Source organism: Lepidothrix coronata, unplaced genomic scaffold (assembly GCF_001604755.1).
Source record: "Lepidothrix coronata isolate B3197 unplaced genomic scaffold, Lepidothrix_coronata-1.0 Scaffold210, whole genome shotgun sequence".
In the NCBI taxonomy this organism is placed as follows: domain Eukaryota; kingdom Metazoa; phylum Chordata; class Aves; order Passeriformes; family Pipridae; genus Lepidothrix; species Lepidothrix coronata.
This window is the reverse complement of record NW_016690390.1, coordinates 523,712-540,013: the sequence shown is the minus strand read 5'-3', so window position 1 is coordinate 540,013 and position 16,302 is coordinate 523,712. Positions and strand designations below refer to the sequence as shown.

Genomic DNA, 16,302 nt, shown 5'->3' with positions numbered 1-16,302 from the left:
CACAGACAGGGTTAGGCTGCTTGTCCCGCTTTTCCTACACATACGTGTGTGTGTATACAGCAAATACACGCCCACAGTGACCCTGCCTGGCCTCGCTGTGAGCTGGGGAATGGGAGGCTGGCACCGGCTGTGAGCTGAGCAAACCCCAGGGACCAGGGGGACAAAAGCCCCGTGATCCAGATGGTGGGATAGAGCAGGGAGAGGGGCTAGGACTGTTAGAGCTGGAGCAGATGTGCTGAGCATCCTGCCCAGCATCTCCCAGTCCACGGCAGCATCAGATAGGAGGGTCCTGGGGCAAGTTCAGCTGCTGCCCTGGGGACAGGCAGAGTGGGATGGGGCTGCAGGAAGCTAAGATGGTCCAAAAATAAGCTCCCTGTGATGCTCTTGTGTTTGTGTAGCAGCACAGCTGTGCCTGAACAAGAGGTCAGGGCCAGGCCACTGAGTGTGCACTGAGGTGCCCTGGGCATGGACACACGTGAGGCACCCAGAGCCACCTCCTCGAGACAGCATGACCTGACAGGATCTACGCCCTCCTCCAGCTCACTCAGCAGATAAGTGACACAGCTTAACCTCTGTTGGGCTCTTAGGTCAGATCCACACTCACAGATATGGGTCCGTGGCAGGACCAACCGGGTGCCTGAGGCTGCGAGCCTCGGGTGTCCCCCCTGGTGAGGTGCCCCCAGGCTTCCCCCCCTGCCCCAGGAGCTTTGGGTAGCATAATCTCATCAGACACAGCCCATGCTAGGACACTCCACTGGTGATACGGGACCCCAGACCACTGGGTTACCCCCAGAGGGTCACCAGCACCCAAGCTCATCCGGCAGCACCCATCCTGCACAGCACAGACAAATCCCTCAACCTGGATCAGAGTCTGGAGCTTCAATCTGCCTCTGCTTTCACATGTGAGTGAACCAAGTTAAGAAACTCAGAGAGAACCAAAAACTGAGTGAATAACTTTACTAAGCATATGCATCCCACTGGCAGAAATAGTGGGAATGTCTCCCAGACCCATCCATCCATCCATCCATCCCTGCTCAGCCCAATATTCAAGTGATTTGCAGCAAAGCCAGAGCAAAGCCAGGTCATTTTTGATTATTGTTTCAGAGGTGCCGGCTTTCCCTGCTAATTATAGGCTTGCCTCCAGCTAATAGGATTTATGGAAACAGAAGCATTACCAGCACAAACATTGCGCAGGGCAGAACTGGAGCAAGCTGGGAATTTTCCATCCTGAAGTGCCGAGGGCTGGGTGCTTGAAATGCCAGTCTTATCCAGTCTGCGGTGAGACAGCGTGGTGTTGGGATTTATTTTCAGTGAATTGCTGTTTTGGCAGTGGATGTGTATCTAGGGGATCAGATCCATTAGGGAAAGGGGGTTTCCTTGGCATGAGAATTATTTAGCATTCCCAGTGCTCATTTTAGTAAACAAGGGCTGACTGAACTGGTGCTGGAAATGACTGATTCATACTCTTGCAGGAAGCAAGTAAAAGGGGTGAGCTGGAGGGGAGAGTAGGGTACTGGGGGGGTGTGTTGTAGTGTTTGTAGAATTTATTATCAAATCTTCTGGAACTTCTCATCCTGCTAATTGGATTAGGGGCTCATCTACATGGATAAATCCCAGAGCAGGCAAGAGGGTAGGCTCGGGGGACCTAGAAAATGCAACAGTGGTTTGATCCTGGGTGGTGCTGAGTGCCTGGGGCAAGTTCTGGGGATGCTGCTGGATCAGGCCTGGGATGGCTGTGCAGGATGGCAGGGCAGAGAGGTCAGTTGAGTACAGCCTCAGGCAGGGCTGGCATTTCAGCTGCCATGGGAATTATGGAGCTGAATTATGGAATCATAGAACAGTTTGTGTTGGAAGGGACCCTTAAAGGTCATTTAGTTAACCCCCCCTGCAATAAGAAGGGACACCATCCACTCGATCAGATTCCTCAAGGATGTTTGCTCACCAATAGCCACCATTCAATGCTCACTGTCCAAGAGCAAGACTTTATCCCAGAGCATATGAAGGGGACAACTGAATCATGGAAAGTCTCTACAGGGACATTCACAGAGCTGAGGGGTTCAAGACTTCTTGTGTAAGTGGCTGCTCCATTCCCATTAGAGATAACTGGGAAAGGGCAATCAGATCCCTCCAGCTAATTTTAGAAATTTCCTGAGACCCCAACCAGCAACAGCTTGGAGCAGTAGTTGGTGATGGGGAAAGGCTGCTCCTCGGCTTGTTTTTCTTGTATTTTTTCCCCTCCGGCACTTTATTCCTGGCAACCCAGGTTATACAGCTAGAGGGCTGATATAACTGTGTTTGTTTTTTTTGGAAATTAATTTCTTGCTCTGCTTCTCAGCTCCCTGCAGGTGCAAAGGTCCTCTGGGGAAGGGGGGTACACAGAACCTGCAGAGCACAGAGGAACCAGCCATGCTCCCCATCCCCAGAGACAACCCCAGGCCCTGCACTGCCATGGGAGCACCAGCACTGCTGGGACACCTGGGAGTATCCAACCTGCAGAGTGAAGGAAACTCATCCCAAGTCACAGAGTAAGTGAGAGCCAGAGTGATGAGGAAAATTTCTCTCCCTGGCTCAAGACATCTGTGTTCCAGTGCTCCAACACAGCCTCCTGTATTTGTTCAAGTCACTTATACCCCAGGCTGAATTTTGTGCTGTAACTTCTTGCCAGAGCTGCCTGAGATGAGCCCACATTTGTGTGTCGTAGCAGCAAACCAAGATCTTGCTCTGTAAATTCCTCCCCCACCCCTTGTTTTTGTGCACCAGAGCTCAGGCCATCTGCGTGGTCCAGAGAGATGCTCCCGTGTAAATTAACAGGCAAGTCCACAGTGCCCCCCTGACAGCATCCTTTTATTAAGTTATGAATGTCTGCCTGGGTTTGAAGCTGGATTTTCTAAGTTAGTTGATAGTAAGGAGTTATTCACCGAGTTCTGAAGTCAAATATTCTGTGCAAAAGAGCTCGAGTTCTTCCCACATCCCAAAACACGGAAGGTTTCAGTGAGAAGAGTCCCTACAGCTGAGTTTTGGTAGCATGTGTTGGAAGTGTAGAGATGGGACATGGGCTGGGATGAGAGTCACACCCTTCCCTACACCAAAATCACTCTCAGCAAGCTAAGCTCCATGCACCAACCTCCCTCCTCTCTGGGGCAATTCCCCCCACTCTGGGATACAGAAGCAAGTGACAGTGGCCAGGGGACCAGCAGCTGTCCCCAAGGCTGTCAGTGCCACCAGGGATGTGACAGAAATGGGGGTGCTTACCCGACAGGGACCCCACGCTGCTCCTCTGCCCGCCTGGCTCTGGTGGTGCTGTCTCACCGCTGGCAGAAGAGGAGAATCTGGGGTTTTGCCTCCCCTCCTCTGGCTGCTGCATCCCCTGCATCCCCTGCTTATATATATTTGTTATTTATGGAGCACGTGATGACATCCTAAGGAGTTTATAACTCCGATGAAAGACAGGGAGAAGTGAGAGGCTTTAAGGTGACAGGCCAGCACAAGGATCCCATTAGGCTTTTTTTTTTCCCCCTGGCGTGACTGGCTGCAGAGGGATAAAGCATTTAGCTGATTGATCTGCTCTGCAGGGAGAGCAGGGGACTTAGCCAGGAAAGAAGAGCAGTGTCCTGTGCCTGATCCAGACTTCTCCAACAGCACTGGCAGCCAGTAGGAAGCTAAAGGGAGCCCTGCCCAGAGTGGATGAGCTTTCTTTGTGGGGAGGATGGGGAGGCTGCTGGTTGTGCCAGGTGTGATCAGCGCTTGGGCTTGAGCGTCGGGGAGTTTCTCAGGGGAATCAGCTGGCTCCTTGTGGAATGGTGGAGTCAGATATAAGGTTTCTTCCCCAAGGAGCTTACTCCAAAAACCAAGCATCTCCCTCCCATGCAACCCTCAGTCCCTGGGAGCTGTTACATAATAAACTGGACAGGCAGAACAGGCAGTATTTGTCCCCATCAGGACACATGTAATAAAAGGGGGATTATCCCAGGCGTGAGCATAATGTTGGAACCATCATTATCACCGTGAACCAGATGCAGCCCTGAAAGAAGCCTGGAGCAGGAAGCAGAGCTGGCTTTGCTCCACTGGGGACATTCCCAGAGCAGCTCAGGACCTGCTTTAGTTTCCAGCCATGGGCAAAGTGACCTGGGGCTATGCCCTTATCTCTCTCTTTTAAGTTGTTTTCATGGAATCAAAACAGAAATATGACCCAGCAGCTCTCTGCTCTTCAGAAATGGCATTTCAGAGCAGCTCTCAGCCATTAAAAGAGCCTGGTAGAGCAGAGGCTGGCCCGTGGCTGGAATAGTCAAGCAGGGATGCTGCATTCCACAGTTTTAGTTGGGTCTGCCTCTTCCTGCTCCCACACAGCTGCGGAGGGTCAACAACTCCATTAAATGAGCGCCACAGCAGTGTGCCGAGATTTACATATTTAGCAGCTCTCTCAGCATCTTCAAAGAGCCCCGAGCTGTCACTGTGGCCCCGCAGCCGGGCTGGTCCCTCTGTTGGAGTACCCACTCAGGAAGACAGTAATTATCTCCGGGGAGGATTTGCAGCGAGGGGCCACGTGTGGGAGGCAGATGAATCACGACTCGCCCCCCCCTCCGCCAGGGCCTGGCAATGAAGCCACGCACACGCAGCTCAGAGGCTCCTCAGCTGTGCCGTGCTCTGCCTCCATCCCGGCCGTGCCCCATTATCCCGGTGCTCAGCGGGATTAAGCTGCTTTTGGCGGCAGCAGCCCTGGCTTTCAGGGGCAGTGTCTGCCGTCTCAGGGGATACAGATGGCATCAGGATCCTCCCCTGTGTGACGCCATCAGAGAGGTCTCTCTCCCAGACTCACATAACTACATAATTCCCATGCTGGACACTGTTTACATCCCTGTTTAACACCTTCCCCTGGCTTAGCCATGGGGACCTACATTTCCAAGAGGGCGACGCTTTTCTCCTGGCAATGACCCAGCAGGGGTGGCAGCAGAGATCTGCAGTTTGGCATCACTATAAGGTCAGCTGTGGGCTCTGAATTCACTCTCCCTTGTCTCCTGCCTTTCCATCACTTGTGCTGGTGTTCGTCGTTGCTGTAACTTCCCAGCAGGATGTGGCTCTTTGGACATAGTCGGTATCCTCGGCACTTGCCAGGCTGCCTACCTGCTGCTTTTATTCCCCAGTGCTCCCTCTCATGCTGTCAAGAGTGGTTTTAGTTCACCAGCAGGTCCTGAGAAGCCAGTGTGCCTCCAGGCTCTCTGCTGGAGCAGGATATTCCATGCGGCTTAGGAACCTGGAAGGTGCTGCTCTTCCAAAATAGCAATACAAGGCTCCTCTGGAGGGTGGCCAGCCCCCAGCCCCAGGCTCTAAATAGGCCCTAGAGGAGCTGGTTGTGCTCTGTCTTCTGAAATGTTTATATATATATATATTATATACATAACATGCAAATACATATGTATGTGCTTTTCCTCTGGCATATTCCTTTTGGCCCATCAGTGCAGCTGATGTCCTTCTGTGAGGGTGCAGGGCTGGTTCTCTCCAGCCAGTCACAGGGAGCTGGGGAAGGGATGAAGGGATGAAAGGATGCTACTTCAAAGCTTATTTGGATTCAGGGGAAACAGGCTGTAGACTTTGGCTTAGACCTGCAGTACTTAAACACCTGCCTTCTCAGGGCTGGTGTATCTTGTTACTCCTCTCCATGGCCCTTTGAGGAAAGAGAACAAACAAGTTTGAGGGACAGTTTCACCATGTCTGCTCAGCCATGGCAATCTCAGCCAAAGGCAGGAGCCAGGGCTGAGGACCCAGCCAGGATATCTTTCATCCCCTCCCTGGAGCACAGCACTGGTGGCGATTAACCTCCTCTCCTCCTCTCTGCAGGGCTGGGGTTTATAACTAGGTCAGGGCCACTCATGTCACACTCCCTGGGAGGAAGGAGGATGAAGTTCACCAGGGGCTGCAGGAGCCACTCTGGGAGGAGAGGGCCAGGCAGGTGGGAAGGGGCTTTGCAGAGAGCCCCTACCCTCCAGTCCCAGACCTCCAAGCAGTTTAGATCCAGTTCTGACTTTAGGAAGAGGCAGCCTGGTGATTATTGTTTTTCCTGCTTCTCACAGGAGCTCTCCTGCCCTTGGTGCAGCTCCAGCCCTGGCACACTGCTGCTGGGAGCCCTGGAGATGACTGGAGACCAGATGCCACCTACGGGGAAGAAAAACCCTGGAGACCAAGGCTGAGCCTGGACCGGCCCCTTGAGGGGATTTGTAAGGTCTTGGTTTCAGTGAAGAGGATGAGAGGAGGGAGCAGAGGAGGATCCTGGTCACATCGAGCTGTACATGTACAAGGTGACACTGCTCTGAGCCATTTGTAGGGAGAGCCAGTGGTGTTTGGTCAGGGCAGCACGAGCAAGGAGGGAAGGGCTGGGTAATCCCATGCAGGATCGTAGAATCATGGAATCACAGAGTGGCTTGTGTTGGAAGGAACCTTAAAGACCGTCTTGTTCCAACCCTATTACCATGGGCAGGGACACCTTCCACTAGACAAGGTTGCTCCAAGCCCCATCCAGCCTGGCCTCAAATGGAGTACCAGGCACTGACAGTGTCCCCTCTCCCAGGGGAGCAGCATTCCCTGCCCACCCAGCCCCCGGAGGTTTACCGGGCTCACTAACACAGGATGAAGGATTGCCATATGCTGCATCATTTGCTAGTATTTCTTTTCCCTGATGTGATCAGGACTCGGGGATTCCTGCTGAGCTGTTTGTCTGCCTGATGGTAATAAACTCCCAGCTATCCCTGTGGGAGGGTCTGGAGGCATTCCCTGTGACCCGAGCAGCGAGCTTTGCACTGAATTGCCTTTCCCGAAGGCACCAGCTCTTCCCAGCAAAGAATAGACAGGGACCCTGTGCATCAGGGAAGCAGCAAAAGAGGAAAATATTGGGAGGGTTGGCCAAGGAGGGGTTGTGGAGCAGAGCAAAGGAGGGTTGAGGGCTCACCTGCCCCTGAGCTCGGAGCCCCCCAGCCCAGCGGACAGAGCCCGGCTGCAGCCCCGGGGCTCCGAGCGGAGCTGCTGCCCCTGGGGACCCACGGGCCGGTGTCTCCCGCTCCCCCCACAACACCGGAGCCGCCGGGAGGCGACAGCCCACGAGGTGGCACCAGAGCCCCGCCACAGCCCGCGACCGGCACAGGGAGGGCATCCCGGTACCCTCGGGGCATCCTGGCACCCTCCGGGAATCCCCGGTGGACAGTACGGCAACCTAGTGGTCATTCCAGTACCCTGTGGGCACCCCAGAACCTGGCAGACATCCAGGTACCCTGCATCCAGTACCCAGACACCCAGCAGACATCCTGGTACCCTGCTGGCGACCCAACTGCCATGCATCCTGCTATCCTGTGGGTATCTCCAGTACCTGGCAGGCAACCCAGCACCCTGCGGGCATCTAGGTACTCTGCTGGCATCCCAACATCTGCCCCTTAAGGCCTGAAAGGCCTGTGCCGAGATGCCCTGTGAGAGATGCATCCAGTGCCAGCGGGGTCCCAAGGAGGAAGGACAGGGCTTGCCTTTCACCGGTATCTCTACAGGGAGATAATGGGTATCCAGGGTATCCCAGCATTCTATGGGCATCCCAGTACTTGCTGGGCATCTTGGCACCCTCTGGGTATTCTGGCACCCTCCTGGCATCCTGACACCCTCTGGGCACCAGTATCTCAACAGGGAGACACTGGTGATCTAACCTAACTGCCATAAGGTGGTTAGATCACACGGGCATTTTGCTTCCAGGGAGGATGTTCTCCTGCAGAGTGAAGGCCATCACTTTCCAAGATGGACTAAATAGCAAGAATTGTCCCTAAACTGGGCATGGGGCTGCTTGACATGTGTCACTTCACAGGCATCCTGCGTGTTTTGCTGGGTGGGACTTGCAGAGGTCCCCGGGCACGTCGAGCGAGAGATGCTCTTTTTGATACCCAGGGACTGCAAAACCCGAAGCCCATCAGTGCTGTGGCAGCCCAGGCCCTGGGCTGTTGTTCCTTGAAGAAGTATCGAGTCCTCCTTCAGTGGCACTTCCTGATGGAAGCACATCAGAGTTCCAGCTGGGATCACAGCGCAAAAACACACCCGGCTCAACTCCCACTAACGAGCAAACAGCCCTGACTTGTCCCTGTTATAATCCCCCTGCCGTGAGCCCAGCCAGTTGTATAATGTGATTGTTTGCCTGGCTGTTTGTGGCTACCTGAACCCCCAGCACTGCTCTGCAGCATGTAATTGCCCTGCAGAGGGACAGTTTCCATTTCCACACACGGTCGTGCCCATTACGTGTATCTATATTTTATTAGCGGCTGTTGCACTGTACATTAAGGAGACAATGAGGAGCATCACCGTGCTGCAGAAAGCTCTGCTTTGAAACCTCGAGAAGAACATGGTGCCAGTTCAAATGGAGCCAAAGGGCACTGTCTCCCCCTCCAAAGGCCTGATTCTGCTTTCACAAAGACACAACTCTCCCTGGCTACAGAGGGAGAGGGGTTGGTATCTTATCCACAGCTCCAGGTGGCCTGGATACCTTACCCACAGTTCCACAGCCCTGGGGAGATGTGCCACACTCTCCCCTACAGCACAGCAATGGTCAGAGGGTGAAATCCTGTGCCAGAGGCACTTATGTGCTCAGCAAGTGCTGAGTGCTGCCTTTCAACCCTCCACCTTGTCTACTTCACAGAGGTCAGGGCTTGTGGACACAGGTCTGTATTCCCAGAAGCACATCCCTGGAAACTGCTGTAAAACCACTGAATAGATATTTAAACTCCCTTTTCCCAAGGGTATGCCACTATTTTCCTACCCAGTGGTCCCTTTTAGCTCTATTCTGTTCCTTATCCCTGGGGTTGAAGCCGAGAAATGCTCCAGCAAGGAATCCCATGAACACGCTGCCCTTCTGGTTAAAGTGATGGTGTAGGGAGTGACTAAATGCTGGTGTGGTTGGGCTGGTCTGTGGGAAGGCAGGTGCTGGAGTGCCTCACTGCCTGCAGCTCCCTGATTTTTAGGCAGGACAGGGATAGTCTGTAGTTCACCTCACTTAGAGCATCCTGCTGCCCTGCCACCCACAGCTCCAGACAGCCAAGGAGCCAGGCAGAGCTCCCAGTGCATCCAACACACAACCTCTTCCCCAGCCTCTTCCCAGCTGCTTCCCAGGGGTTTAGGGCCATTTGCAAGGTTGGAAAATCCCAGCAGGCCTGAGGAGAGGGTTCCAGAATTTCAGAGGTGAGCATGGGCAGACCTTTATCCTGGCTGGATAAAGGAGAGACCTTGGAAGGGGTTGATCCAGCTGGGGCAGAGCAGTCTGGCTTTGGAGGAAGGGAGAGGGCAAGAGGGAAATAACTGCTCTGCTGTTCCTGGGAGTTTTCCTGCAACAGCACAAGTCAGGCTGAGGATTTCAGGCATTTCCTTGATACTCCAGCCAGCACTGCACCAGCAGGGAGATCTAGAGAGCGAAGAAGCAGGACATGTTGGGATAGAGGACAGGCAGTGAAAGCTACTTCAGATTCCTTTAGTTATTCACTTGTCAGAGCAGCAGAACCTGCTCAAAAAACTTTTCTATTTACAAAATCTTTGCAGACAGGGCAGAAAAACCTTTAGAGTCAGTGAAGCCAAATATTCGACTCATTTGCACACCCTAATGAGGGCTTCTAGGAGCCATAAAAAGCAAGACCAAGCTTTGATGTCAGCTGGAGAGCAGCTCCCAGCAAAGAGCAGTGCCCAGTGCCAGGAAGGGCCCCCACCTGTGCTTAGGGAGACGGATGAAGCTGTGCAGCCCTCCATCCCTGGGGAGTGGGAGATGATACAGTGCAGCCCCCCCATCACTGGGGCCAGGGGTTGATGCAGTTCAGCCCTCCAATTCCCAGGGATCAGGGGATGATGGAATGCAGAGGCTCCCCCATCACTGGGGTCTGTGGGGTGATGCAACACAGCCCCCCTATCCCTGGGAACGATGCAGAGCAGATCCCCCCCATCACTAGGGATGATACAGTGCAGCCTCCCCATCCTTGGGGATCAGGGCACAATGCAGCAGAGCTCCCCTATCCCTTGGGATCACAGGATCCCAGGATGATGCAGGATCACAGGATGATGCAGCCCCCCCACCCCTGGGGATGATGCAGCCCCCCATCCCTGGGGATCAGAGGACGATACAGTGGAGCCCCCCCATCCCTGGGGATGATGGTCGGTGATGCAGCGCAGCCCTCCCATTCCTGGGGATCAGAGGACGATGCAGCGCAGCCCCCCATCGCTGGGGCCGGTGATATAGCACAGCACCCCCCCAGCTCCCTCATCCCTGGGGTCGGTGATACAGCTCAGCCCCCCACCCCTGGGGTCGATGGTCGGTGATACAGCTCAGCCCCCCACCCCTGGGGTCGATGGTCGGTGATACAGCTCAGCCCCCCACCCCTGGGGTCGATGGTCGGTGATGTCGCTCCCCCTCCCATCCCTGGGGTCGGCGATGGATCACCCCCCCCTCCCGGTGGGCGTGTCCCTTGCCCAGCGGTGGGCGTGTCCCCTGTCCCGCGGTGGGCGTGTCCCCTGTCCCGCGGTGGGCGTGTCCCCTGTCCCGCGGTGGGCGTGTCCCCTGTCCCGCGGTGGGCGTGCCCCTCGCCGTGGCCCCGCCCCCGGGCCGTTACTTGCGGCCCCTCCCCCGCCCTCCCCTCTGCCGGCCGCGCGCTCCCCGCTCCCCGGCGCCATGGCGGAACAGCCCGACGAGGGGGCCCCGCCGGCCCCGGCCCCGCCGGCCGCCGCTCCCCCCGCCGCCCTGCCCCTCTCGGCCGCGCCCGGCGGCTCCCAGCGCCTGCTCTTCTCGCACGACCTTGTGTCGGGCCGCTACCGCGGCTCGGTGCGGTTCGGCCTGGTGCGGCTCATCCACGGCGAGGACTCGGAGGAGGACTCGGAGGAGGGCGGGCGCGGGGCCGCGGCCGGCGGGGCCGCCAGCTCGGGCGGCTCCGAGTCGGGGGGCCCCGGCGGCGGCGGCGGCGAGGAGGGCCGAGCCAGCCCGCTGCGGCGGGGCTACGTGCGGGTGCAGTGGTACCCGGAGGGCATCAAGCAGCACGTCAAGGAGACCAAGGTAACCGGGGGGGGGGCGGCCCCCGCGGCCCTGGGTCCGTTCCCGGGGGCGCCGCCTCGGAGGCCTCCCGGGGCAGGGCCTGCGCGGCCTGCGGGTGCGGGGCCGGGTGCGGTGTCGGGTGCTCCGGGGGCTCCCGAGGAAAGGCGGTGGTTGCTCCCCCTTTTCTCCCCCCCCGTGACCCCCGTCCTTGCCCGCTGTCCTCCGGAGGGTGAAATCCTGTTCGCTCCCTTCATCACCCTCCTTCTGGCAGCCCGGCATGGATGCTGCTGCTGCTGCTGTGTGTGCTGGTGCTTTACTAGGGCTTCATGGCATAAGGAGAAGCCTGGCTGGGAAGGTGATTTGAGCGAGCTTCTAGACCCGTCTTACTTGCTGGGGGATGTTGGCCGGTGTCTGCCTTTATTGCACGGTGTCGTCATCGCCTGTTCTAGGGGAGTCAGCAGCCGAGCAGGGGAAACCTCCACTGGATAAGGATTTCGGCAGGAAGCAACCATGGTTTGGATCTGCCCTTGTTTACGTGAGCCCTCACCCCTTGCTGATGAGGCATATGTAAATCTGTGACCTCTTAATTATATCTGACGAGCCACAGGGTGTAGGTCTGCGTTGGACTATTCCCACTTCCCAAAGTTGGTCTGGCGTGGGGTTTTAGCACGGACTGACTGACAGTTTGGAGACAAAAGCGGGCGAGGGGGGCACTGTAATGGAGCACAAAGGGGCTGCCAGGGATGGGCGTTGCATCGAGCAGAACCAGGCGCCTGCACTGTCCCTGCAGGGTCCCTCTGCCCCTCTGGGGTGGCAGAGGGAGGCAGGAGCCTTCTGGAGACCCGTCTGCTTTGCTGTTTCAGAAGTGGCTCCGTACACCCTAGGAGAGAGGGGAGACTGAGAGGAAGAAAGGTGTGTTGCAGTCCTACAGGCATCGCTAGGATTGCCAGTGCTGGCAGAATGAGCTAAATTTAGGTGGTAGTGTCATTAGACACGTGACCAGTTGGAGATAAGGAAAATGAAAACAGGTATTCAGAAAAGATACTGCTACGTGACTTATTTCTACCTTATAACAAAAAAAAAAGCTTATTTTCCCCAAAAGATCCCACGATTCAATCACTGCTCCCTTCCAGTAAAATCTCTGTGTGCTGTTGCAGCAAAAATTTGTCCCAAGTTGAGTGTGGTTTTCAGCATCTAAACAAAGCTGCCTTGATTTGGGTGAGTAAACACAGATTTAGTTGTTGCTGTGGGGTTCCCAAATCCAGAAGCATAAGCTCTGACTTCAGTCACTTGGTAACTGTACCCTTTGCAGTGATAGAAAAAGCTGGACTGGGGAGGATCAGAAATCAAAGACAGTTATGTAAATAAACTATCTTTCCTTTTTGTAATCCTGCTCTGGTGTAGTTGCTTTTACTGCTCAGGTAATGGACCCCGGGGAGAAGTTTCCTGAGTGCTTGAGAAATTTAGGTGTGCTGCTATTGATTTTTTCATTTGAAAAGCTGCCCACTAACAAAATTGAGAGGCATTGTGTACAGTCTGCACTGCAGCTCGGGGTTGCTAAAAACAAACCTGACACCATTTGGAACATGCAGCTGGACCGATCGTGGTTTCGTCGTTACAATCGGGTTTTTTAGCTGTCCGCTGACCCAGCCCTTTTGGGGTTACACCAGTGTGTGAGAACCAGCCAGGTAAGCCTGGCATGCTTGTCACTGTCCATGCTGGGAGGGGTAAAAACCATAGGCTGTGGTTGTCCTGGGTCTAAAGTTTCTTGGCTTTTGGGTGCTGTTGCCTGAAGATACATCTTTTGGCTGTGACTGACTCTCTGGCATCTTTGGCTGTGAGATTCTTCTTTGATGTCCTTAAATATTAACCTGTCCTGGTCACAACTAAACCATGAGCTCCAGAGGGTGCTTCTTGTACCCTTTTATTTCCCTGAACTCTTAATTCTAGAATGGGCAGAGGGTAGAAACGCTCATGGGGGCAGGGCTTTCATGTGCCTATTTTGTGTATTAGGTCCTGCTTCTGTGTGGAAGGTGCCTTTCCACCTCCTGTTTGTCAGGTGCTTTGAGATCTACAAACTCTGGTGCACGCATTGGATAGAGTGTTGTAACTGAGGAACAAATAAAAGTTGTTGCAAATTTTGAGGCTGGTGAAATTGCACCTTCGGCTCCCAGTGCAAAGGTGAAAAGCAGCTTTCTGTACTCAGTTATAATCCTTGAGCTTTCCTGTCTTTTCTTTAAACTATGGACAGTTAATTTTTATTTTTTTTTTTTTTGGCCAGGGAATAGGTTGGCCAGTCACTTTTGCTGTTGCTTCTAGAAGTTCAACACTTGCTGTTGCTCTTTTCCTGTTGGGAATGGTAGGCAGGATGCCACTTAAACCCAGGCACACAATCACTGATGTTAATCAGTAATAGAAACTTTCTCTTGAAACAGAGCTTAGCAGTTGGTACAAAGCCCCACCAGCTCCTGCAATAATTGTATATCTGAGCACATTCCTGCCTTTGGTTCCCCTGTTGATGGTCATTAGCAGTATCACAACAGTGATGTGAATAACAGAAGAGCCAGGATTTCTTACCCTCTGGCTCCTCACGCTCCTTTCCTGCTTTCCATGACCGTTTAAAACACTGTTGCTGAATATTGTAAAACCCAAGCAGACCTGGAAGGAGAAAGCTTCCCTTTCCAAATATATTTGCCATCCATGTCTTGCCTGACCCAACAAACCTGCAGAGCAGTTTCTCTGGCTGGCTAAAGCCATATCTCTTCTCTCGTGGTACTGTTTGAATGCTCAAATGTAATTTGGAATGCAGATTGTAAAAGAACTGTGAACTGTTGTTAACCCCTGATGATTTTTTGTGACAAATTAGCAGGAGTACTTGAGACCCAGCTGAATTTTAATTTCAGGGTTTCTCAGCTGTAGTTTAGCATTCCTGCTGCACACTTGAGCTGCCTTTGGGAACTTCACGGAAGTGCTCAAACATTTTAGGTATTAGTCAGCTTTGGGGACTTTGAAACACTGCTGCCCTTCCTCCTGCCTCTCACCTGAGAACCCCAGAGCTCTCTGCCACCTTTCATTTTCACAAAGCCTGGGTGAGGCAGCTGGGGGAAATGGAAAGTGCAGGTGTTGTGTTTCAGCACCTTATCTGAAGGCCTTCAGTTCCCAGTTCCCTGCCTCCAGCTCTGTGCCTGCTTCTGGGAGCCAGGGCTTGGTGTGATGCTGTGGTACACAGGCAGTGCTGATTGATGGACATGTAGGGACCGTGGAGTTTTGCCTTGAGAGTCAAGGTGCAATTCTTTTTACAGTTTTTAGAAGCCTTTTTTTAAGATCCGGAATACAGTTGGGTTTGGATGACTTTCTTACCACATCTGCTTCACAAACAGATTCAAACTCTCAGGACTCCTCAGACCCAGTGGCTCATAAACTCATTGCCTGGAAATTATTTTGATGTTATCTCCAAAGGACTCTCTATGAATTCAGCTCTGCTTCATCCCACACAGACCTTCTGTTCTTTTCCACCCTTCGCTGCTATAATTTCTTGACCTCAGATATTCAGTCATGAATATAAGGCTGCAGAAGAAGTTTCTGAAGATCCTGAAGGTCTAGGTTTTCCCTCTGTCCCTTGACAGCCACCCAGCCCTCACTGCTGGGATCCCAGCCCTCCAGTGTGTGCTCTTCAGATGTTAATCCTAGCTAGTGACTCCATGGAACCTACTTGCAACTGAGGGGTGAAAGCAGCCTTAAAAATCTTCCATCTTCAAACCTGGTAAAACATTGGCTGTCTGGAAGTGCTGTGATGCAGCGTGGGTACATTGCAGCAGGTGAAGAGGGACAGCAGGATCCTGCTCAGGAGCTGTGAGGAAATGCTGCCACAGTGCAGAACTCTAGTTTTGTTGCAGCAAACAAATTCCATGCCCATAAATCTATTAATAGTGGGTTTTACTGCGTGAGGAAGCTGTATCTAACCCTCCTCATGCATCTGACATTTCAGTTAGTCTCCCAGGGGGGTTCTTTGAAACCACCTGATGTTTGTAGCTGTTAAGAGACAGAAAAGGCTTACGGGAATTTTTACAGTTCTGCGTAAAATAGAACCGATTAATGCGTGACCTTTCCATCCTGTGAGTATCCATTGCAAGGTTAGGTACCCTTGAGTCAATTCTCCATTTCACTTTGATTTGTTTGGCTCTTGTGATGTAGACTTGGGGATCATCATTAATATTTTACTGCAAAAGTGGAATCCGGCACAACTCGCAGTGTGGAAGTCTCAGGAGTACTAAATAGTGTACACTGTTACTGCTTTGTGTACAGTTTGCACAGTGAATTGGTATTTCAGGAGTTGCAAGTGGCCATCTGGGCTAAGGCATTTATTATAATTATTCCAAATGTAGACAGGAGTGTTATTTTTAAAATGGATGGAGCCTGTCCCCCAGCAGGCAGTTTTTGTGACACACTTTCTCCCAAGGTGCACTCCCTTCCAACATGCTGGCATAGCTTAAAAAACCCTAACTAAATTAGTAATGCTTTTAGAACTAGTAAACAAACTAATGTGCACTAAAAGCTTTAGAAGAAATCAATCAATGCCTGTGACAGGCTTTGAAATACCTGTGTGAGTGAGACATTTTGCTGCAGCTTTCACATACAAGTTCTTTCTTTGCTGATGTGATGCAGCTCCAGTGCAGACTTCTGCAAAAAAAGTGACTTTAAGCAATTTTAAAAAGTTTCTTATTTGGCTGAAAATTCTTCATTGGAGTTAAATGACAGAAGGTTTGACAGATAGTTTTCAGGGCAAGGTCTTGCTTGCCCATGGCGGCTGTCCTCAGCTCCTCCCCTGTCTTCAGAGAAAGGACATTATTTTAATGTTCAACATCTGTGTTGGTGCTGGGAAATAATTGGTGTTTGCAAAGCTAAAGGCCTCCTCTCCTTTGACTGTTTAATTACTTGGGGGATTTCAAAGGCTCAGAAGGTGATGACACCTTCCTAAATGGTACTTAGGAAAAACCTGCCTCATTGTTTCCACTCCACTGTTACCTCCCACCATGTACAGGGTCTTTGCCCAACACACCTCTGCTTGGGTAGTCCTAATCACAGGAGCTGATACTTTAAGATGAAGCCTTTGCACTTGCTTTTGAGGTTGTCAATCCTGATTTTCCTGGAACTGAGAGATGTGAGATGATGGCTTGGCTTTCTGCTTTTTGTGTAGTGCTCCAGAGCACTTGACCTGTAACTCAGATCAGGCTCTACCTTGTGTAGCTGGTGTGTTCCACTCCTGAGATCTTTAGATC

At 52.9% G+C, this 16,302-nt stretch overlaps 1 protein-coding gene across 1 annotated transcript in view; it reads left to right on the top strand.

Annotated features, from left to right (window-relative positions):
• The first annotated feature begins 10,666 nt into the window (after positions 1-10,666).
• The window catches only part of UBE2O (ubiquitin conjugating enzyme E2 O), a 62,168-nt gene continuing 56,532 nt past the window's right edge, over positions 10,667-16,302 (top strand). The window contains exon 1 of the mRNA XM_017833032.1: positions 10,667-11,044. Coding sequence (XP_017688521.1) covers positions 10,667-11,044 — 378 coding nt within the window. The remainder of the gene's footprint in view (positions 11,045-16,302) is intronic.